The 25,508-nt window shown below is 36.1% G+C and overlaps 1 protein-coding gene across 4 annotated transcripts in view; it reads right to left on the reverse strand.

Annotated features, from left to right (window-relative positions):
* BTBD9 (BTB domain containing 9) overlaps window positions 1-25,508 on the reverse strand; it is a 184,930-nt gene that overhangs the window by 91,895 nt on the left and 67,527 nt on the right. For all 4 annotated transcript variants that reach the window (XM_057415465.1, XM_057415464.1, XM_057415462.1 and 1 more), the window contains 2 exons: window positions 11,087-11,196; window positions 1,250-1,439 (listed from right to left, as the gene is read on the reverse strand). In XM_057415465.1, coding sequence (XP_057271448.1) covers window positions 1,250-1,439; window positions 11,087-11,196 — 300 coding nt within the window. The remainder of the gene's footprint in view (window positions 1-1,249; window positions 1,440-11,086; window positions 11,197-25,508) is intronic.

A 25,508-nucleotide genomic window follows, 5' to 3' on the forward strand; every position in this document is an offset into this window, starting at 1 on the left:
ACTTCAGGTGCAATACTTAATTGAACATTAAAGATACCAAACTCAAAAGCATCAAACATCAAGTGTGCCAACTATACTTATTCAATTTGTTTCACACAACAAAAACAATGTCAGACTTGCACTATACATGACATAGCTATATACATGACATAGCTAGTATACAAACAAAACAGTACTTTTGTTAGGTCTGATTTTGAAACTTATCTTCAAAGTTTTACAACCATCATAACAATGCCACAAGCCAAAACCAAAACATACAAGCCAGAAACTGGCAGTTATAAAAGAGCTTTCCAGTCTCACTTGCTTATCAGCCAGTTTGAAGAGACAACTCTAACAAGTGGATGACACCAAGCTCATTCCTAGCAACACGTACTCACATACCCGGTCTCCTGTTGCGAGCCAGTACTCACTGCGGTTTCAACCTTTGCTTCCTGGTACCCTAACTTCAGAAATCTTTCCTTTTTTACCCCATCATCACAGAGAATACAAATTAAGTCCCTGACAACATACTCTAAGTTTACAAAGAACAAGAAGTCATTAAGATAAGGTTTTGTATGTTTAGATTTTAAGAAACAAACCCCCCACATTTACAGTCAGATAATCTGAAGTTGGCAAGGACATTTTTGTCTTCACGTCTGAACAATTCTGCTCTCTAATCTATTTCCAAGGTTTCTACATTATCCAGAATTTTGTTCTTCATATACATACAGACATTTACTGGAGAAATAGCCCAATGAACTCAAACCAGATTTAAACACATTCATTAATCCAACACTGTAAAGCAATGTTCAGATTACTGTGCCTTTATTATATACTCCATATTCAAGTAAGAACTTTTGATAAATGTATAGTGAAAAGTAAACCTATCACAACATGATAGCTTTCTTCAATAAACAGGTCTGTTTTCACAATGAGGCAGATACAAGAAACTGCACCTACTTTGACCACAAGTGAGGTTGCAATTAAATTTCTATTTTAATATAAGTATATGCTTTTAACCTTACAATTTGACTGTTACTATTATTATGCCTCTGGAATGTAATCTTTTCTGGAATTGCACTGCTGTGTCTTGACATATAATTCACACATTTAATTTTTAACATGCCCATAACATTGAATGAAGAAGTCAAATGACAACTACTAAACTAGTTCCCTAATTACCGTTATTCCCAAATGTCATATTCTGAAGAAAGTAACTCAGCAGAAGTTTCACTACTGCCCTCAATTTAGAGAAAAAAAACCAACTTACCGTATTGATCCAATCATGTAGGGCTGTGCCAGCTGTACTACAATTGCTCCACTCCCAAGCTGATGGCACGTGTACCCAGAATCCCAATCATAGTTTTTTGTGTCTCCATTCAGTAAGGCATTGCGACTGCGACTTACACCCTCAATCACACTCGCACAGTCTGCAATTGTTGCAACATTTTCAGTGGGAACTGTGAATTAAAACCACAGAGACAACAGACATACAGTCAGAAAACAGTCGAGCTAACACTGGACTTTATTTCTGGCAAAGAAGTGGGAAAACAAACAAAAAACCCAGATGAAAGTATGATCCACACAAGGAAATTTAACTCTTAATTTAACATGAACTATGAAGCAGAATCAAATGGTATGGATAATTTTTATAGCATTGATCCCAGAATAGCTTGGTAAATGAACAGATGTATTTGTCTTAGTGATATGGGGGGGAGGGGGGGTGTGTGTGAGAGATGAGGATGGGGTGGAGGGGAAACAATCTTGTCCAGCAAAACTTTTAAAATTTTCTAACACTTTCTTCCTGTTTTCACAATAAACAACCCCGCTCCCAACCTTCCCCCACCACCCCCCCCAAAAAAAAAAGAAAAAACAAGTTTCAAGAAATAAGTGTGCAACAGTTAACGCATTGTTCTGGACTGCGGGAAGGCAGGGCTCAAAGTCTTTAAAACCAGGGCTTTAAATCTCAGAGCTCAGAAGATTATTCTAACACATACCCGTCGGTACTTCTGACAGTCCCTCTGACTGTGATCAGAAACTGCACCCCAGAATTGAGAAAATTATAAAGCTTTTTAATAATTAGAAAATCCTTCAATACAAGTATTGGACTACAAGAGGGAAGGAGAGACCAATAAATCTGCCAAACAAATGGAACAGCAAGCACAGAAGTAATTCTCTTTCAGCAAGATAAAGGAAAAAGGTACGACTGAATGCTGCAAAAAATAAATTATAACACCCTGATAGCAAAAGAAAAGAAGTTACTTAGAACCCATCCTCTTGAAGAAAGGAAGGTTTTCCCCTTCCCCTTAGTCTCCCTCTTCCCTTCAAATCAAATGGAATTCATTGTATAGCTTGAACTTAACATAATTCCAGCAATTTTATCAAAGAGCAAGACACCAGCTGCTTTGGGAGCACACTGTAAGAAGGAGGTGCATTTCCTTGTGCATACAGTTATTTTTCCAGTGCTGTTTTGTAAGTGCTTCAACAGTTATTTTTGCAATTACCTATTAATTCCCTTTGTTAGCATGTAATCAAATATGGTACTTTCTGTTTGTAATTCAGAGAGAATCTAAAACTTTCAGAACTTCATCTTCCAGCAAGACGACAAACGAACATGAAAAAAAAAAGCTATTTAAGATATCCTAGTTAGGTCCAGCACTCTCCCCAAAAGCTCAGTTTTTAGCTAATCTCCTCAACTTTTCAAACTCACTTTACTCTTTACGGTCATCAAAAATTAATATTAACAAGTCTGAAAAATTATGCTCTTTGAACATGTAAAAATCAAGGTTGCCTGCTGAGCCTTTTTTTCTGGGGGGGGGGGAATGTTAAAAGCACTGAGGGTTTTATCTAAATGATAACAAAAATTCTTTCAGCACAGGCCTTATTAAACAAGGCTGAGATTTTGTGTCAAGCTCTAATAAAGGACAATCAATCTCTGTGGTATTGCAACTTAAAAGAGAGAAGAAGAAATAAGTTATCAAAAATTATCTGAAAGACAGTGATCAGTTTCCAAATTCACAATATCTCATACCAAACATTTCTGAAAATCAGAAAAAGAACAAATAAGCCAAAACAAGAAAGGCACAAACTCCCTAGAAACAGAGAAACCAGCCCTGTGAATATTCACAAGAAAACAAATGCTGCATAGTATGGGTGCAAATGTACCATTTTAAGCCCACTGCACAATGATAACTTAATTACATACTTTAACAGTTGTTTGTAAAATACGTATAACGTATGAAAATGGCTGTCGTCCATCTAAGTGAAATTTCAGAGCTAGTTGTGATAGCCTTCAGCACCCAAAAAGGAGATCATTTTTCCATAAAGGGCTACAATTTTAAGCGTGTGGTGTCAGGTGGTTAAAAAAACCACCAACCAATCAACTCGCCATAAAACACAAAGAGGGAAAAAAGTGCAAGCACATTGCTAAAAAATAATCGAAGTCAGTGGAAAAGCAACAGTCTCTGAGAAATCTACTGCACTATCAAACATACTATCATCTCTGTGTGCTCATTAAAAAAACTACTAAAGAGACACATTATTATTCTAGAAACCTCTTGATTCCTTATTACTGAAAAAGAGACATTCAGAAATTCCCATATTCTGATGGGGGAGCAGGTGGTAGATATTAGGATATTTCACTTGGAACGTTCTGACTAAAGTGAAGACTAATAATACAAACTAAGAGTACTGGCATAAAAATGAAGTTTACCTTGGTTTCCTTTTCTTCCCCTCTTCCATGGCAGTACAGGAACTTCCTTGAGTATCCATTTTATATAGATATTAAAGCATCTTCAAAATATGGCACTTTATTCCTTTTTGTGTGGTTGTTTGTTTTTTTTTTAAAGAACAAGTAAAAGATGAAGTGTCAAAATCAACATTCATGATGAGGCTCTGTGGCATGTTCTGGACACTCTCTGAGCTATGTGAGGCACTAATTGAATACAGTACAGCTCAGTTCTGCCAATATCATACCTGCACACCCTCTGATCATAGTCCTGCTCCTTCTCACATTTAGATTTCTGCACTAATTCATGACCTCCTAAGAAGATGTTGCCCTGATTAGGCAAACTCCTTAACAATCACCCAGAAACTGCATTAGTATGTTTTTAATATAATTCTGTGGTCTTCCCTACAGCGGTTAATTAGAATGTCATTCCAACTAACTGCAGTGTGCAGAAGGTGCCATACTGTTCCTTCTCTCTAAGGGGGGTCTGCCACTCCCTGTTTTGAATGTTCATTATCATCTTTTATATCCGCTTGATAAATTTATTAAAAATACCATCAGGTAGGGACTCTGCTCTGTTCCGTATTTTCAAAGTCTCCCGGTTCTCTTCATTTTTCCCATGAGGATTTCTGCTTCAATTTAGTTCACGTTTACAAAAACATACTTGCAAAACCAACAGTTTTGTTCTTATTTTTGCCTGCCTTTTTTCCTTTTTTTTTATTCCACCAGCTATCCAGCTTTTACAGTGACCAATGTTGTACGAGAAAACAAAAGAGGGCATTACAAATTCAGAAATTCTTTTTACCACATACAGCAGTTTTACTGTGATAAATTTGATTTGCTTTTATGGAACAGACAAGATGTGTGTTAGCAAAGCAGACACATTCTGCAAGCAAACAAAAGAAGATGATTGAGGTTACAGGACAGCAGCATCAAAATATTTATTAAAACTTCCTTTCTTGTCTCCTAGTCTTACACCACGCTATGAAGCAATGAACAACTTGGCAGCATATTTAATTCTAGGAATAGTATTTTTATAAAGGATTGTCATTTTCGAGGCATGGCCCAAGGGCCAACAATACTGGTGGTATTTAAAGATAGGTTATTCAACTCTTCTTAGAGATCCCACGGGAGAAAATGTACTAGGAGTGTGCAGTAGTCTCAGTCATATTTATTTATCACTCATTAGGCTTTTTTCTTTTTTATATCTTCTCCTTAATTTTTAGCATACTTGATTTTCCATAGAAGCTTTGTTTCCCCTGAAGTATTCATAAAAAAAAAAAATAATTAATGCAGCCACTGTTTGGTGGCCTCAGTATCTGAGTGTAAAATACTTCCTTTCATCTCCAAGTCTGCACAGGCCAGGTTTTGCTTTCCGCCCATCCCCTTTAACTCCACTGTAATCAACTGATAAACATGGCAGGGTCAGAAGTGGGAATTACAGAAAATCCTCAAATAACTCTTTGTTACACAGGAAGGACAAAAATGGAGTGGATTCATGCACCAGCTCACATAAACCAGCATTAATGCACCTTAATTCAATCACTAAAATAAACACGCAGAGAAAAAGCAGATCTACTAGGTAGTCTCTTATTTTATAGGAAGGCAGCAACTTAAAGCATTATGGACTGTTTATATTGCACTCTATGCAATAGTCAGTCAAAGGTTCTCAGCTCAAATGTAATCATTGCAAAACAACTGTTCATTTTACTGAATTCTTTTAAGGCAGTTACGAAATCCTCACCATAAAGAAATATATTTTCTTTATTATTTAATTTTCTATGTTTAATAAGTATGAAGAAGTGATTTTTTTTCTCATGCTCACATCTGTTAAATGCTCAGCTTTCAAATGCTCCATTTTTAATGGTAAAATCCCATTCCTTCTCTACCTGAACAGCTACTGAGCTGACAAAAGTTTCCTGTCTAGAAAGTAACAATTAGAAAAAAGCAAGCAGAGAGGAAAAAAAAAGGCAACAAACACAAACACAAAAAACCCTTCCCCCAACAAAAAGACTTAAGTAAGTCAGACATATCCCAGGGTTTGCTTTTAGTGTATTAAATAATTTAAAGAATGTTGGGAATTCTGCTTTCATTATTTTTCACATGCCAAAAGATTTGTTAAGTCTAATCTTTAATCAGTGTACAAATTAGCACTTGTTTATTTGCTACATGGTAGAAAATAACTAAGTTTACAGACTTTTCAGTTAACTAAAAGTACAGTCACAAAGTCCTGTCTCCTCATCCCTATACTCTTTAGTTTCTTGAGCTGAAACTTCCTGATGACATTGCTATATTTTATTTGAATCTTCAGTCAAGAAATCAATCATGAACTCAAGAAATATCAAATTCAAGCAAAAATTGACAGTATTTCCACCTGTTTCAGTGAAAAGTTTTCTGCAAGCCATATTTAGCTGGAAAAGAAGACCCATTTGTCTACGTCCAGTTGTTAGTTTGGAATCGAGTAACTTCAGAGAAGGCTGATTTTTCAGTTGATATCTGCTAGAGTTTGTGATTTCTGATCCAATAAATTAAAATAAAGGCATTCAAGTCATAAGAATTGGCCATACTTTTAATTGCCAACCAACTGGCTAGCTACAGGGCTTTTCCATTAAACATTCTGCCTGAAGAACGCTCTCAGAAACAGCGATTGTTTCAGAAGAGCCCTAGGAAGCCCTCACTGCAGCACTGGAAATGGGAAGATAAGGGGGGGGGGGGGTGTTAAGTAACTGGAATGATATAAACAGATCTCAGTTGAAGAATAGGTAGCAATAACTAAACCGACCATGTGGCTGTCCTTTCCCACAGAAAGAGGAAAAGAAAAAAATCCCTGCAGTATTTAGGCTGCCTTCAAATTTTCATAATCTCCTAAGGCTACGCTTGCAGCAGAGATGACTTACATTGCTGGGTAAACCTACATGGTTTCAAAAGGAGGCTAACCTTTAAAAAAAGAGAAGAAACAAATTATGATAGCTTCATGTGGCATCAACATTAAGCTAGACACAAAAAATAGCATCTCTAACTGCTTCCTTGGAGAGACATAGAACAGTTTTTTACAAAGCTGAATCACACACTAGGAAACTGATAGGGCTGGTTTCTCTCTTATATATTTTATTATTTTTTTTTTTTAATAACTGCCAGAGGTAAAAAAGAAGTGAATGATTATTTATTCATTCCATTTTTTTCCCTTTTGAAACAAGTTCCAAGGCATTGGACAGCACACAAATGAAGGTTCATAATGATTCATAAGTGCTAAACAGCATTCCCCAGAGGATGACCAAGGACATTCCAGTGTTTTGTATCAATCTCTTGCTCTTCAGTCATTATTCACTGTTCTCCCTTTTGTGAGCACTGTACAAGATAGTCTGATAGACTGAGACAGACTACAGATAAACACAACTGCATATAAAAGCTTTTCAAAATGCACTCCCTATGACCTTAGCCAGGCTCAAAATAGGATGGTAGTCTGGTCAAGCGACACGCATGCATAGTCCTTGACTGCCCCACAGCACCAAGTACTGATTAAAGGACAAAGCAAGGTTATAATCTTTTTCCCTTCGAGGCAGAAAAACAGGAATTGGTTCCTATATTTAGGTGAGAAAAAAAACCCAAACCAAACCAAACGAAATCACAAGCCCCCTCCCACCCACAAAACCCCTCCCCAAACCAAAACTGGTATTACACAGAAGCAGCCCCAGACCCACTGCTGTAGCTTCTTGTCACTGGGTAGATGAGATGCTTTTACACAACAGCACATCACGCCGGGTACTGCTTCAGCTTCCAAAGGAGTAAGTCTCTAGCTTGTGAAAAACTTTGTTTTGGATTCTAGATTAAATACTAACGACTAAAGGCCATTCAAAATTTCAGAAGCGGAAGTTTACTAAAAGCAAACACTATGTTTTTGAGATTTAAAAAATATTTACATCCCTGGAAAATGTAAGGGTTATATCAATCTCATGAAACTAGTAAGTTATCCATGCTACATACTTACACAATTATAGATAATACTATGCTGAAAGGAAAATGACATCTCAACCCCAACACCTGTGGTAGGGAATAATTTCATAGGACTGAATTAATTTCTGTCACCTCATTTTACAAGACAACCAAGGGTAATCCAATACTAGAACACCAGACAGTGCTAAAAAGAGCACTTCCTGCTATGTTTACTTCAGAAGCGCTTCTCAACTACCAATGGGTCATGTCAGTACTGCATGTAGTAGTGTTATAAAGTAACTGTATAAATCATCTTCCATACTAACCTTTAAATGTAATACATCAAGTCAACACTTGTCACAAAAAACTTATACGCAAAACCACAGCAACATAAAATTGCTGTTATCAGGAAACTGTACTTCATTTTTATTATTTGTTTACCAGCCTTCTAATCTTCACTTTACAGTGACAGCCATTACATAGATAGTACGTATCAGTAGTAATATATCTGATAAATTACCCTCTTTGTATATACGGCTTTCTGATCAAGTTGAAAAGGTTTCACAAAAAAATAAATAAATAACTACCCTTAAATCTCCACATAAGATCCCTAAACATCCCTGTGGCCTTATTTCTTTGTAATGAGGTTTCAAATTACAAACTTTGCAGGTTGTCTTCAGTGTTGCTTTGGCAAAACTAGGGGTCACAAAGTCCTTCTGAAAGGGCTTACCAACATTTCATTTTCTTAGTAAAACAGGTTATAGATACAGCAGCTGTGTTTCCTCTAACCTAATCTAATACCACATGTGATACCATCCGGGAAAAAAAACTGAACTAATAGTTTTACCTAATACTGCTTTTCAAGAGTTGAGGATGAAAGCTTCTACACACAGTTAAGCTTCCAAAAAACCTACCCTGATTACTGCATTTTGACATAATTTTGTGGAGCTTTCCCAAGTGCTTTCAGTTCCCTTTACCCTATCTGGTCAGTGCAGAAATAGAAACAAACATTGCAAATCCTCATTAGAGCAACAAAATAGATCTGTGCCAACTACCGCATTGATAGTCATAAAGATTTTTTAACAGAAGTGGTACTGGGACAGCCTGCTTGTTCAAGGAAGCCAGACAACATGCTATCTTACAGTAACAATCACAGCTATTTAAAACAAAGCACTACATGGACGTAAGGTCACTTGCTCTTATCACAGCTGCTGAGAATATTTCTGAATAGGCAATACTGATGGCCATAAATTCTGGTGGAACATCCCTTGTGCCCCTGCACCATTTCACAACTGGACTGCCCTCAACTAGCCCCCAGATCTTTCAATTTGCCCCTTTCTCACCATAAATTCTGCAGTGCCATACATATATATCCAGCTGTTGCTGCTTTACTTACTATTTGAAGTTGGTCCACACCCCTCTTTCAATTAACTACTCACTGAATTCTCTTTTAATTTCCTATTAATTGCATTGGCTACCATCCCTTCAATCTAAAAAGCTGTAGAGCTCTACAGGCCTCACTTTGCTTACCATAGATGACTTCAAATGACTCACAACAGCTTGATTGACCCATATTGAATGACAGCATAATTCCACTGATCACCATGAACAACAATGGATACTTAACTATTATGTAGTCCAAACCCTACTTCCCTGCAAGATTCTATAACTACAAAAAAAAATAAATTCATAAATGCAGGAATTTTAATTAAGCCATACAAAGTCTCCATCCCCAGATTATCTTTAAAACACATGAAATGCTGTAACAGATCAAACAGTTTGCCTCAAGAAAATGCCCACTAAGCCACAAAATATCACTGAGTATCTGAGACACAAGCCAATTATGGTACACTTCATGAACATACACAGATTCACTACCTTTGCCCACTGTTACGACCAAACAAAAAAAAACAAACGAGCAAATATATTACTTGTGTCCTAAATTAAGTATTTGGTAAGTAAGACTGATAAACCAATCTATGAACCACTTATTTGCTCACAGGAATTCTGATTTTGTACAAAGTTTTTAAAAATTCATAGCTGGCGTTGATAAATATGGAATTTAGCTCAAAGGTTTTAATAAACTTGAATATTTTGTTTCTGCACTAGCTAGCTTACTAAGGTAGATGCTTTCTTTAAACACAGCTCTTCCTTAATGCTTATTCTGTTTTCTTGTCAATAGCAACTGCAATACTAGCAAACTCCCTAAAAGAAAAGGAAAATTTTCTATTTGCATTATGGGACAGCTTCATATTTTGGGACTATATAACATAAAAATTAGTCAAGTGTGATTTGTCAGGCTACTTATTCAATCCTTAAAAAGAAAAAAAATCATTAAATTACACAGCAAACCTCATGACAGCAGCTGTAACCATACGATGCCTTTGTATAACACAGGGGCATGGGCTGAGGAAGTTGGCCCCCAGTTTTTCACAGCTAAATGTTACAGTTTTATCAGGGAAAAAGAAGAAAAAAGAAAAGAAGTATGTCTTACTAGTATATTCTCTTTCATTCTTTCTTGAAAACTGTTTTCCACCTATTATATGTGCAAAATTAAAATCTAAATATATGTTTAAAACCAGAATGAACTTAGAATTCTGCTGAAATTTTCAATTTCATGCCAGAAACTGTGGGAAACCCTCAACTAGACAACTACTGAAAGGGGCACAAAACTCTTCCCAATGAATTTCAGGATCTCAGTTGCATGAGTTTGTATGGAAGAACGTATAGAAATCACCCTGTCTAGACTACTAAAAAAGAAGATATTAAACCTTACTTTGACATAGTTTATCATTCAGGTTTGTTGGTCTGTTGGGGATTTCTACCTTAAGCAATGCAGCACTATGTAGTGGTACTTAAACAGTATTATATAAACTGTTCAGATCTCCAGAGGTAACAAAGCTCCATCAATGTGGCGCTCTGAGAACACGGGCAGCCAATATAACGTTCTGCCATGGTTAAGTGTGTCTATGACTCTTTGGGGGAAAATCAACACCTGAGAGTTTACTTTCAGCAGATGAAACTAGGCTGTATAGGAGTCTCTATAGGAGTCTCTAAATACCCAAATCCATCTTCACTGTAATAAATAGCTCTGGTTCTCCATCCTCATTACAGAACTCAGGCTAACCTAGTGGCAGGCAAGAGCAATGACATGCAAAGAAAAACTGGATTAGCAGCACAGTGTCTCAATTAGCAGTGACTTCGTCAGCAGTAGTTGATACAATTTGAACTTTAGCATTCCTGCAGCATCACTAATTAATCCACAGAACTGGAATTTCAAAGAAGTCACAAGAACTAGCCAACCAATTCTATGCTTACAGCATCATTTAACTCAAGTTAGAGATCTCTGTGTGGGAACAGCAGGAGAATAAAAGTACAGTGATGACCAGTCTTAAAAGGCAAGCATTTGCAACAGCTCATGAAAAGGAGAACAGTTTTATCTCTTACCTATCAGACCTTTCTCAAGGGTAAAGGTTTTGTTTGTGAACATGCATTCAAATGCCACAATGTGGAAAACTTTGTTCACTGTGTTGTGGGTCCCAACAATTCGAATATACCTACAGAGAAAAGAAAAAAAAAAGTAAGTAGCACAAGTTAAGCATGACAAACTTCTATGCACTAAAATACAAATGATTCAATTGGACTGTATTGTGCAGACCTCTAAGAACTGAGTTAACTGTTAAAAAAAAATAATAAAAGGAGTTAAAAGCATATAAATTTCACAGCAAACTTCTATATATAAAGGATGCTCGCTCCAGTACGATTTAAGGAAAAAAATAAATAATTAAAGAGTTGTTACATCTATCAGAAATATCTTTCTGGACAACTTTGCCAAGAAAAGTAAAATGAGGGACCTTCTGTTTCAGAAATGGTCTGTTAGTGCAAATGTGTGCTCATGGAAGTTTTAAATAACAACAACAACAATTGCCTTTATCAACTACTCTGCACAAGAGTGAAAGATTTCATACAGGCAGAACAAACCCAACAAATCAGTGAGGCTTCTCTGCAGAAGCCAAAAATTAATTCCATTTCAACATGACTGTTTCTAATTCTAGCACTGGATGTAGAAGGTATCAATGTCTTTGCTGGTGTATCCTGTATTAATAAAAAAAAATAATAATTCCGAACAGTCAAGTGTTATGAAACAGAGCAAGCTCTGGATTCCATTTCTGGTTATATACTTCTAGACTCTAACTGAAAATCAAATAGAGTTGCTCTTGAACACCTGTTCACCTTCACTATTACACTGGAGGCTCCACCTTCTGTAAACAGCCATTAAACTCTGATTTAGTCTGATCCACCCAATTTCTGAAGAGATCCAACAGTTCTTACTATAAATTTTAAAAAATCCTAAATGGAATATTGTACACCATCTCAATAAATGTTTAACAAGCAACACAAAAAACTACCTAAACCAAATATCACTACCCCATAAAATGGGCTACCCACAACACAGAAGGCTTTGTATTAAATTAATAAATTTCAATTAAGAAGTATTAGGATGTATGAATCTTAATATCCTCAGTCTTCTGTATAAAACAACCTTTCAGTTATGTAATATAATTATAGTTCCAACATAATGGGCATTCACCAGCAGCATCATTTTGGGTTGCGTTCTTCATCATATGAAGTTGAAAAGATGCACAGCTTTCACCTGAGATTTTTTTTTTAAGGCAATGAAAAACCTCATAGCTCTTTACTGATGTTCAACCTCCTCCTACACTTCACTTTAGTGCCTTATGAAAGAACTCTTATAAGCAAGCCTCAATGGCTGTTATTACTAACATTTGTCTTTACCATGCAGAGAAAACAATCAAATCTATTACATGCAAATGACTGCAAGAGACAACTAAGCTACGTATCATCACTAAAACTGACAATGTTTTTGACCTCTGATTCTTTTATATTATGTAATATCTTCATTAAAAAAAAAAAAAATTTGAATAAAATTATAAACCTATGTTTTATAATACATATGCTCAAAATTCCAATTAAAATATTTTAATTATCATGACTTGAAATAAAGAAGAATGATAAGCTATTCCATATTGAATATTACCTTACAGATTAATTATCACAGTAGCAAATTTTCTGCAAGTAGGAGTGTAGAAGAGTTTCTATGTAGAAAAATTAAAGATGGCAAAACTGGAGAAAATATTAATTTTTCATAAAGAAGGGGCAGCTATATTTTAGGGTAAATCAGAACTTTTCCCTCACTATTTAACTGTGACAAGTGCCTGTAAAGAACATCGCAAGAATCTTTGCTGAGGGTCAGGGAAACAGCATTTTTTTTCCCAGACCTGCCCATGTGAGCTCCTGCAAAAGGTTGTATGTGAAATGCCACATCTGGGGATTCACATTATGAAGGCAAAACTCTATCAGCCTCAGTTCTTCATAGCACGGTGAGGTTATTTTGCACTGCTTTTCAAGAGGCACACAGCCATGTACAGCCATAGCAGAAGCACAGTGGACACACAGGAGCAAGACCCCAAGGTTTCTGCTCACAGAGCCAACCTAGCAAAACTGGCACTGAAAATCCATTGACAAGTTTATAATCAAATTATAATATATATTATATATATATTATATATATTATAAATATTCAGGAGACTAACAGTTTGTTGCTCAGAGACAGTTAACCTGAAATTTGAAAGAACCTTTCAGTTTTAGGAGATCTGACAGACATCTTCAGCTGATGTATGCCTCCTCCTTAAAGTTACAGGCACAGATGCATTTCATTCAGTCTTTTCAGATTATCTTCTTTTTGGCAATTCACAACTACAGTAGGAACCCTAAATACACAGGCAACAACCAGGATTCAACAGCAGCAAATGTTCTTGTTCTATTCAGTATCATAAGAACAGAATTCAACTAAACATAGGAACAATACTGAAACATTTCTAAGTGCATGCAGAGGCTGGCTTGCCACCGAGACTCCCTCGTCTTCCTCAGACAAGAAAGGTATTGACTGGGTTGTGCTGCTTGGACAAAACCTGCTCCAGGCTAACCAACAAAGCATTACTAATGGAGATACTGTGACATACTTCAGTTACGTTTCCTTGCTTCACAGAGTTTTGAGAGTACAGAAAATAGCAATATTAATACAAACACAAGAAACTGCTTCATAATTACTTTTAAAAGCTAATTTCTTTAGGTTTTTTTTTGTGTGTGTGTGTGTGTGTGCTGTGAAATTGTAACACCGGTGCAAAGCTCTTGATTGGTTTTGGCTTGTACAGTTTGGGTTTATTTGAAATATATTGAGAAGGTGAAAGACAAAACTGGAATAGTTTGCCATGGGAAAAAGTGTCTTTATCATACCACACACTTAGGTTAAATAACATATCACCCACAGGTTATCAAAGTTCTCTGCCAGCAAGTAGAAAGGCACAAAGCTTATTCTTGTATGCTAAATAACCTACCAGTTATTTTGAACAATAGGTGACAACGGTTCACATTGCTGGAAAGCTGAAATTTTGTGGTAATATAAAACAAAATCCCACTCATTAAAATAATAATGTATACATTAATCTTCTGAAGTATATTATTTCCATGTAATATTATTGCAAGGTAGAACATAATATGACAAACCTCATCCTTTCTCCCCAGTATAATGCATATATTTTATTCTTTCCTTCTCTCTCTCAAGGTGAATGATCAGCATGATTTCCTGCCTGAATCTTTCATTCTTCCACTTGGTGGAAATTAAAAATAATGCAAACTTCAAAATTACTTTAAACACCCTAACTTCTAAAATCTCTGCTCAGATTTTGCACAAGAATTGCAGTTTATTATTCCATTTAATGCAAAACACTAAAGCCTCCATAGCCTGAGACTGTAGAGATAAGGCAGAATTTATTGATATGAGCAACAAAGTCTCAAGTCAAAGCATACAGATTTCAGAAATTTAAAATGCCTGTTACAGCAAATGCGCAGACTTTCCTAAGCACTTTTCAGACAGACAGAAATGCAACTGAGTCATGATTAAAAATAAAAGTATCCTTCAGGCAATGAAGACCATGTGCACCGTATCTTTTTTTTTTCTTGAGTGAGTTGTTAGATGGAATGTAAGAGTAAAGGCAACAAAATTAATATGAACAGTTATTCAGCACACACAACTTTGATAAATGCTTAAAATGCATGGAATGTTCTATGTGATCACTCCAATTTTCAGAACATACTGTAGTGGGTCTGGCTGTAATACAGTTCCATTTCTTCACAATACCTTGTAAGGTGCTGTTTTGTATTTGTGTTGAAACCTATGTGAATAACACTGGAACATTTCAGTTATCCTTCTGTCACCTTGGAGTCCAAAGCTGGGAGCCTTTTTGGCAGAACTGCTGTAAATTCAGGTGCTGATAATCCCTCTTTATATATCTGTTCTTTAAGGCATTTGATGAGGAAGAGGTTGAAATTCAACTCCCTTTTTTTAGCAGGACTTTAAACCTAAGGAAAGGTCCCTAGCCACATGGAGCAAGGCTAGACTGTCACACAACATTCTCTGTTGCCATGTTATGCATGGCAGACAAGACGTGAGGTGACTGGGTGGATCAGAAAAAAGTATCTAACAGCTCTTTTTTCACCCAGGAATCACAGTTCACGTCCTGTACACTGAAACAGTTGTAGACTTAACACCCTACCCCCTCCCAAAGGCTCTTATTATGAGATCACTAGAAGACATCAGTATGAGATCGATGGATCTTAAAATAGCAGGAGCAAACGATTTCAGTAACTGTGTATCTTTCAGAGTCCAACTTTAGAAGTTTAGCTGTCTTAACATTTGCTTTCTATTTATATATTTATGCATTTTAGAGTACTAAAATCTGAATGAACTACATGGGCTGATGAATTAGGCACCCATGTGGCAACAGCCCTTATCCATCCCCTATTTTTCCCCAGAGCAATTCTTCACTTTGCATGAAACTATAACTTGAGCACTGTGTTCTGACAACAAACAGATTTCCAAACAACTACATTAGGTTTTACTTCTCTCTACATTTGTACAGCTGACATATTTAACTTGGATAACACCTGCTGCTGAGCATACCACTAATTCAGCTGTGGATACCCTGACGTGGAGGACTACCAATACCAAAGTTCATCTGCCTGCCTCAGAACAGTGTGTAGGACATATGACTCAAGCATTAAAATATGCATACTCTGGGATCCATTTTAATCCTTCATTATAATAACACCACAAAGATACAAACTCTGGAATATATTATGCACAGATTCAAATCCCCGGTGGATATTAAGAAAGAAGACTAAGTAAGGAGATGTACAGGAAATTAAATGATATTTTGCACTGATATCCACTCCAAGTTACTATTAAAACAACCCAGAAGAGCAACAGTGAACTAAAATAACTAAATCCAGTATGTGCAAGCCTGGCTCTAAAGAACTTGGCATTGAATGCTCCTTTGTGGAACATTTGGTACGATCCACCACTGCTAGTCCTACATACTTGTATCTCCTCTAACCGCTTGGCAACTGCTAACATTCACATCCTGATCACTGCCACAGAGATGAATGAGATACAGCCCCACACACAAGGGCATTAGAGGACGTTCTGTTTCTCTTTTGGTGGAAAAAGAAACACCGCTACCCACCACCATCTAAACTCTATTTATTGACAACTCCATAAAACATATAATCCTTCAGGCTCACACAGCTGAATCAACAGATGCATGGCAACAGGACAAAAATAAATAAATAAATAAAATAAAGCAAGGAGGGAAAAAATCAGATTTATTAAATCATGTAGAAAAACAGTGGCCCTAAGTAAATATATAAACTAAACAATTAAACCAGAACAAACATGGAAAGCATTTCTTTTGACAGGAGATAAATTTTCCTGCATTTAGATAAGAAAGTCTAATAGCGTTTATTTAATACCAAAGAAAAACCCTGCTGCAAATATAGAAAACAATGATAAATTGAACACAACACACAAGATGAGATTATACACTGATTTGGGTTTGAAGTGATCTTAAAGATCATCTAGCTCCAACCTCCTGCCACAGGCAGGGACACCTTCCACCAGACCAGGTGGCTCAAAGCCATGTCCAACCTGGCTTTTAACACTGCCAAGGATGGGGCAGCTTCTCTGGGCAAACTGTGTCAAGTGTCTCCCTGCACTCATGGTGAGCAATTTCTTCCTGATATCTCATCTGAATCTGCCCTCTTTCAGTTTAAAGCCACTCCCCTATGTCCTATCACTACATGCCCCTGTAGAAAGTCTCCCTCCAGATTTCCTGTAAGCTCCCTTTAGGCACTGGAAGATTGTTACAAGGCTCTCCCTGAAGCCCTCCTTCTCCAGGCTGAGGAAGCTCAATTCTTACTGACCTCCAGTCGGAAAAGCATATACCTGCAAATCTTGTACACCTCTGCAATTCATGCAAATACAAGAAACAGTGTAGCAGTTTGAAAGCAAAACCATTTCTCTTTGTGATTTCTAAAATGTGTGTATCCAGGTATTCTATGCTTCAGCATTCAAGAAGTTAAAAGTATTGATATACACTAATTACACAGTATATATAATTGCTTGTGTACTGTATAAAAGCAACATACCAACCAAGCAATCAGTGTTTCTGAACATATTTAACCAAATTAACACTGATGTGCATGGGAACATAAGTAACATTTGTATGATGTGACAATGCATTTTGTATTTCGTATGTATGACTGAGTTTTAAAATGGTAAGTTTTTTCATTCCTGCTTTTTTATCCCCCCCCCCCCCTTTTTTTTCCCTTAGAAAACCTCAAATTTGAGGAAAAACTTGCTTGAATCTGAATCTTTATATCATGTGTCTATAGTTCCATTCAATTTCTCAAATCTGAACTGGGCTCTGCAGGTTTTGTTTCAGGTCAGATCTCAACCCCATCCAGTCCAGAATATGGGCAGGAATCTGTAATTTCACTTGATCTCACAATAGACCTCCACCACATAAATTCAGTACCTGGTAGAAGAAGATAGTAAGATTTTGATGCTATGGAATCTGTACTAACCCTCTCTTTGATTCTATTTTGCAGCCAAACCCAACTTAAATATCACCTTTATTTATCTTTATGCTATCTCTGTTGAATACACAAAATCGAACCCTAATAAATTAAATTACCAAAAAAAGAAAAATAATAGAAAAAATAGTTCTTTAAAATAGAGAAGAAAGCACTGAACTTCTAGCACAAAGTGCAGATAGGATGCAGAAAGCAGACATGAGTTTGCTCTCGTACCTTCCAGGCTGGTGTGACATGGAGCCACATCCTTTCCAAAATGCACATAATCTTCAACGGGACTTCTTTTCTTTGAATCACAGCAAACCCTTACGTGGTTTCACTGCATTGAGTAAATTTAGCTCAGGATTCATTATATAGATACATTGTAGCCCCCACATTTTTAAACATATTGAATAAAAGAAAATAGAGGAAAGTTCTGTTCAGTGAAATCCAAGAACACTTTCCATTTCTCCTGGTTTCTTATATTCCACCAGCCTGTGAATTTAACATGCAATAATTACTTCTTTATCAAGGACACCTATCGTGGTGTGTAAGAGCTGTGTAAAACTAGGCTGGAATCAGACCATATCTAATATGACAAAGAAACACTTGAGAAGTATTAGAACAATGCTGTTCTGGGTGTGTGCTCAAGAGATCAACCTTTATTGAGGTATCTCAGCAAAGAAATAAGTGGTGTTTTAACGTAGGATTTAAAAAACAAGGAATTTAATTTTTTTTTTCCCTATAAAACTGTAGTGAAGAAACATACAGAAAATTGTATTTAAGTTTGCTGTCTCAGTTTCTGACACAGTGTTAAAGAAGGGTCAATTTTTTAAAAGGATGAAAGTGATAAAGAAAAAAATAGACAGGGCAATTACTGAAAGAACCCTTTTTACATAAGGCTTGTTTGGATGAATCATTATTAATCAGAAGTACAGCAACTCTAGGTATCCGAGCATATAAGCAGAAGAGAGTAAGAGAAGACCTCCAGGGCTCATAAAAGAGAGTCATATATGCACATGAAGAATGCTAAGGTTAAAATGAATAAACAAACAAACAAGAACAACAAAACCACCAAACACCCCCTCCTTTCCCAGTATAACTTTTTACTGAGAAATATATCCAAAGATATATGCAAGGAACTCTATCATTTCTTTATGTTAAAATTGTATCAGAAAAGTGCTAAGAGATACCCGAGTGGAATTAGCTATGTACTAGTAACATAAAAATGACCAGATACATCTTTTTCATCAACATTTTTATGATTTCCAAATTTGTACCTAAGAAAACAACTCCCTATAGTTGGAGGTGGTTAGAAAATCGATGCAAAGTATTGATGGCTCAATTTTAATTTGCTGTATGAACAATTCTGAAATGCTGAAAAGTGGGCTGAGAGTGCCAGAGACATTTAAAACATTTATGATAAAACATTTACTATTAATATTCAAGTGTTTTATATCTGAGTCAAGGATGGCTTTGTTAATTGATATCTTAACTAAAGACATGATCATACAGTTATTAAGATCCATGCAGTATTCAATGGAGCAATGTTTGTAGGAGAAAACCCCCTAAAAAATAAAGAACAAAAGTAATGCCCTACCTAGACTAGTGGAATGTCAGTTCTCATGGCTTTGGTGTTTTTTTTCTAACTTAATTAAAGTGTGCAACACCTGTTCTGCTCCTGACAACACACAGCTTAACCAAACTCTTATTCATGATCACTCTTTAGACGCATTTTAGACCTTATGCAGTGAAGACTGAGGATCTTATGCCAATCAGACACTACAAAATGGAAGTCTCATTGAAATTAGGTTTTTCATATTGGTGAAACAAATGCCTGATGTGAGACTGATCAGTGAAAGACCAATTTCTAAATTCACTAAGTGCCACATTTTATGAGAAAAATCTGCTACAGTATCAACGGGCAATATCACATGCTACACACATATGTATGGTTGCTACCTCAGTTGTTACTTTCCAGCATATTCAAGACCTAACTGCTAAGTACTGCAGGTTTGAACTGAGCTATAAAATAAAGGAGAAAAGAAATATTTATGGAATTGTTCATCAGTAATGGACAGTGCAACAGATTCAATCTTGTAGGCTTCATAGGTCTAGTTATTTTTAATTTTGTTTTATGGGAACTAATAGATAACATGGTGAAAACAGATCATAAATTTGGATTACAAGTAGGTCTACATTTCACCTGCACAAACACGCCTACATAGCTCAGCAGCAGTGAGATGGTAGACAAGACTTCCAATATTTGTATACAGATAATAAAGATTCCAGAAACTCAAGTTCCTGTAAGAATAGCTAAATTTTGATTATTTTAAAGACAGAGCATTTAAGAGAGACAACTACTCTAACGTGTTTTTTGTTCCTGCTGCTTCTCTTTTGCTACTTTCTTTTTTTGTGATTTGTTTTAGCTGTAGAGTAGAACGACATTTATCATACACAATTTGCCACAATTCTCTTGCTGATTGATTTAATAAGCAATCAGGAGAACTGTTTGATTAATTCCAAACAGCGCTTTGCAACGCTGCACCAATTCAACTGATTACAATGGATATTAGCTCTCTGAAACACTACCATCAGGCTGAAGCAGTACATTGGGTGCCACAGCCCCAAGAAAATTTTATGATTTTGTTAAAATGTAGTTCTTGATCTCCTACAATATGAACTTAATTTATGTTTGACATGTCTATGAACTATGCCACTAAAACGTGTGAGCAGGGGAGCAGACCTGCAGAAGACAGAAATATATTTACTGAGCTACTGAATTCAGGTCTCTTCAATTGGTTCTTTAACCAGAGAACAATTTTATTTAATAACCAGTCATTTAATTCCCTTCACATGGTAAAACATCTAACAAGAAGAAACTGTTTTAAATCTAGTGTCATGAACCCTAAAATAAATCTGGCAGCAATGGAAGAAGAACAGAATAAATGCTAAGCAGAAAAATAACATAAGACTTTTCTTCCAAAGCTTCTTTCTTTAAGTATCCAAAATTCACTCAACACTGAGTTGCAGACAGGCTCCTTCCAGGGGATACTTATCCATCATAATAAATAAGCACCTGAAAATTACCCATGAAGTTTCCTTCTGTTGAAACACACCAAGTCTAACAGCTGGAGTTGCAATGCTTTTGATAAAATGATCAAAATTATTACATTTCTGGAAATCAGCTTGGTTTTGTGTGCTCTCTGGCTCACACCTTTACTGCACTGGCATAGTTTGCTAATGACTCTGGCTCAAATGAATGACAACTGAACATCTTTATCAATACCTGCAATAAAATCAAGGTGCAATAAATCAAACTTTTGCATGCATTTCTATATTAGTGTAACTCCTTCAAACATTTATCACAAGGCTTCCACTATTTCTGCCAATATATCTGCAGCGCAAGCTATGTAAGAGAAGCTGGTGCCAGAAGTACCTAGGGAAGAAAGCTGAATGAAGGAATTGCCTTTTGCTTTGTCTCAAGATATTACATATTTCCACTGAAAAACTAAGAAGTTAGGATGTATTTATGTTCAAACAATGTTTCACCAGTTATTGGATTTTTACAGGAAAACCAAACCAGTCTGTCACCCATTATCACCTGTATCAATGAAAGAAGTATCTCTCACTGGGGTAAATGAAGCAATTTCACATTTATACAACACCTTCAGGTCACCACAGCTCAACATAACAGAACACCACCACCACAATGCAGTCAGACTGCTTCGCAGTGAAAGGCATTACCACTGTGAACACATCTACAGAGAGAATTCTATGAAAGTAATGAGCACTGATAGAGAGGATCATATTGAGTATTTGTATCAGCAGCAACAAATCTGCCTTGATCTTCCTTTGTAATATCATTCAAATACTTAACAACAGATGCCACAGCATTGAAAGAACATAAAAAGTCAGTACGCCTGTGCACAAATATTTCTAACAGATGCAGGATGACTACTTCTGCAGTGAAAGAAGTTTTATGACCAAAGGAAAAAACCCTAGTAATAACTTCCATCACCATGAACAAAGAATCTTTTATTTGGGAATCAAATAGAGCTCTGTCTGGATACCCACTTAGAGACAGAATGCGTTAATGCATCATCCTTTTAGCTATCTATTTATTAAGGAGTGCCAGAGAAGGTTTCGCCGTTTCAAAAAAGGAACAAACTCACTGCATATAAAAATTGTACTGAAATTGCTGCAAGTTGCAAACTGATAGGCTTGGAGCCAAGTTATGACAAAATAAAGGCTCCTTAAGTAACTTTAATAATCTGCCTAATATATATCCTCTAATATAACAAACTTATTTCTTTTCCATAAACCTCTTTCTTTTCCAGTCCAGAAGACAGGTAATACTCAGAAAGGATAAGCCTTTTACCAGTTTAATGCCATCACTGATATATTTCCATTACCCATGAAGGTAATGTATTAGGCTCCAATCTGGGGGGAAAGGAGGGAGGGAACAACAAAAAAAACCAACCCAAAAGGGAAAAAAAAAAAAAAAGAAGTCTTTTCAATAGTTCCTATCCTGCATAGCAGGTGACAGAGTGAGAATGAAATCAGTGATTTAGGATACTGGCTCTTACAACCCATCGTAATCCTGAAGTTACACATTTGTGCTCGAAAAAGAAGTGCTGAGCTGGTGTATTCACGTGCTTGTTTCACCATATCTACCCTCTGATACCAAATAGCACTCGATTGTTATTACTTGTACCTAGCCTTCCCAAAGTGGATATGAACATACACAACTCTCTCATATTCAAAATCCAGTTAGATCATTACACCATTACATTGGAACAACTGCCATTAGCTTGTATCATATCTTCAAGAGGATTTTTTTCCTCTAAATAACATGAATCTTGCCTCAGCAGTGACAGGAATGCTCTGTGGTAAAGAGCATCCTTCAACAGAATCATACCATGGAGTTATGTAAATCTTTGATTCTGTAGACATAGCCTTTATTAGCATATCAATTCAATTTATCTGACTGTGCTATATTACCATTTAAACCATCTATTTCACTTTATTAACCTGATAATTTAAACTCAGTACTGCATTATTTTGATGAAAAGTTGTTTATACATTTTATTCTTACGTACTAATGTAGTAAAAACATGTTTCAGGAGGCAGCTCTTCATTATACTTCAGTGCATTATTCCTAACTGTAACTGATGTCTGTTATGACCAGGAAGCTATTACCAGGCTAATACTATCTTTTCATTTATAATGTTATTATTATTCTCAGTATAATGACATAAATCTCTGCTTGGAAACAGAGGCAGTCAATATTATTTATTGTTGTATTTTCATTAACTAGAAATTTACAGGGAATACAGACTGTGACTCATTTTTGTCCTTCACGGAGTGGAACCTTTGAACTTCAGAACTCAGGTTCCTACGTTGCATGACCCCTGGTCTTCCTTACCTATGCCCAAAATCGAATTTTCACATTTCATTTTCATCCCTTTTATTATACCTCCTCCTCTCAGCTCATGCCCACTTTCCTTCACCTTGGCAGAGCACTCGGTGAACTATTTCCCTTCTAGGTCACGTATCCTCAAATAGATGATATATTTTATATATTCAGAATGAATCTTTATATACTTAGAATATCACTTCCAAATTTTAGTTGAAATCAATAACTACCCTGTGTACCTCTCACCATAAAATGTTCAAGAACCCTACGGCCTCCATATTTAGCAGGTGACTGTGTTATTGATTTATGTGATGTATAACTTTCGTGTATACCCTATCCATCTATTTCATACATGATTGTAGAGCTTTCTTGACTTCCTACAACTCCCAATGGCTCAACTATATCAAGACCAAACTCAAAACTTTCTGATCATTGTTTTTATATTATTTGATATTGCCTTATTTTTTTACTATTACTCCAGAGAAGGCTGCTCAGTGTTTCTACCTGAACACGTAGAGCTGACTCTCAATATCTCACTTTCAGATTCTTAATACCAACTCAGGAAAGGAATGGATAAGACAAAAGGGAGTGGTGCCAAAATGTTAGTGAAACACTGTTTTAAATTAGTTTCAGGGAAAAGAGTCCAGGAGCATGCTTGCAAAAGTGCCTGAAGCATAGGGAAACAAAGCCATGGTAAGTTTAATGCCACAGTACCATTGGTTTTACACCACATATTGTGGATTAAAGTACCTACAAGTCTTACAAAGAACCCTCAGAATCTCAGTAGCTGAAACCTGCATACATACAACTTACCTGCTAGTATTACCCACAGTAGCTAAAGTTAAAATGTGCATGCACATACCACAGAAAAAGATTTCTATGTCATCAAAATGTATTTAAAATTATCTCTTATACTCAGGGATTCTACTATATTTGCTGGTTTTCCACAAATAAGTAAGTGAAACAAAAATACTGTGGTTGGACATCAACAAATTTCAGCTCTAATAATGTTATATAGCTAGAATACTAAAAATCATTGACCAAAGCCTGATTCCATTTTCTATATGTAATAATCACATCCATATATTAACCACTATGTGAAAACATTACAATTAGATACTATTTAAAGATGCATGTCTGTACACAACAAGCAACTTGGGCAACAAACATAACAAAATAGGTTTTGCTAAGAGAAGATCAACTAGCATTAGAGACTTGACATCTACTTCTGTTTCAGAAAAGGTATTTAAGACATAAAGCATGAGTGTAACTAAGGAGTAGAAACAGTAGGAGTGAGAAAAAAGAAAAGAGAAAATGCAGTGAAAATAAACAGGCAGTTCCATCTTACCTATACTTCATCTTTCAAAGGAACTTGCTTTGAAGTAGTATTTAACGATACAACAAAAATAACACACACAAAAAATTATGTTCCCATACAAATGAGATCTCTTAGCAAATGACACCTCTCAGCATATTTAGCTTTAGACTTTAAAATATTCACCATGTATTGTGATGGGAAAAAACCTCCAAAACCAAAGACCTTTCAGCAGAATCAGTTATCTCGCTAGCACAACAATCTCATGTTTGAGTTCACCTGGCTGGGACCTACCTGTGCCCCATCAGGCCATTATGAAAAGCATAAAGGAACATTACTACACTTCCCGTATTTGTTACGATAACAAAACTTTGCTCTCCTTCACAAATGTAGCATAATTTTAAAAACATCAGGTGTGCATTGCCAATGTTAATTTGCAAGAATTCAAAGAGTATTTTTATGATAAATAATACTTTTGTTGTAGAATGTCAGTATTCTGAAAGTGCATATGCTTTTAGTTCCACACTTTGGCTTTCCACCTCTGTTTCAAAGCAATGATGTTGCACATGCAAAAAAGATAAAGGGACATGTACAATGAATAAATAAAGTGCAAAAGTATGTTTTTATTACACTGCAAAAGGATAGTGCTGTAGCTGCACTCATACCATGGCTATGTTTGTTTTGCATTCGTGAACTCTACGAACATGCTTATGCTACACCAAAAAATTCAGCCTCGGAATGATTCACATTCTCATAAATACTAATGCTAAAGGCCTGAGACACATTTAAATCAGAACTAAAAGTTAAAATTTCATGACTTCTGAAATATTAAACCATCATCATAATCAAAAATACATTTTATGGGGTATTACATAATTTTTGTGCTGCAATGCCCCTTTCCACAAAGGGACATTCCAGACCTACTATTCAATAAAAGGTCTGGACTATAGACTGAACTTAATGCAAATAAAAGGCTGAGATTGAAAACCTGGTGAACTTTTGGCCTGGAAAAAGCAGCCTTTTTTTGCAAGAAACATAGTTTCACACATACACACAGAATCACACAGAAGTGTGAGTTAGAAGGGACCTTAAAGATCATCTCATTCCAACCCCCCTGCCCTGGGCAGGGACATCTTCCACTA

The sequence above is a fragment of the Pezoporus wallicus genome, unplaced genomic scaffold, assembly GCF_028554395.1.
Source record: "Pezoporus wallicus isolate ANWC-B61680 ecotype Strahan unplaced genomic scaffold, APGP_CSIRO_Pwel_v1 contig_5352, whole genome shotgun sequence".
Classification (NCBI taxonomy): domain Eukaryota; kingdom Metazoa; phylum Chordata; class Aves; order Psittaciformes; family Psittacidae; genus Pezoporus; species Pezoporus wallicus.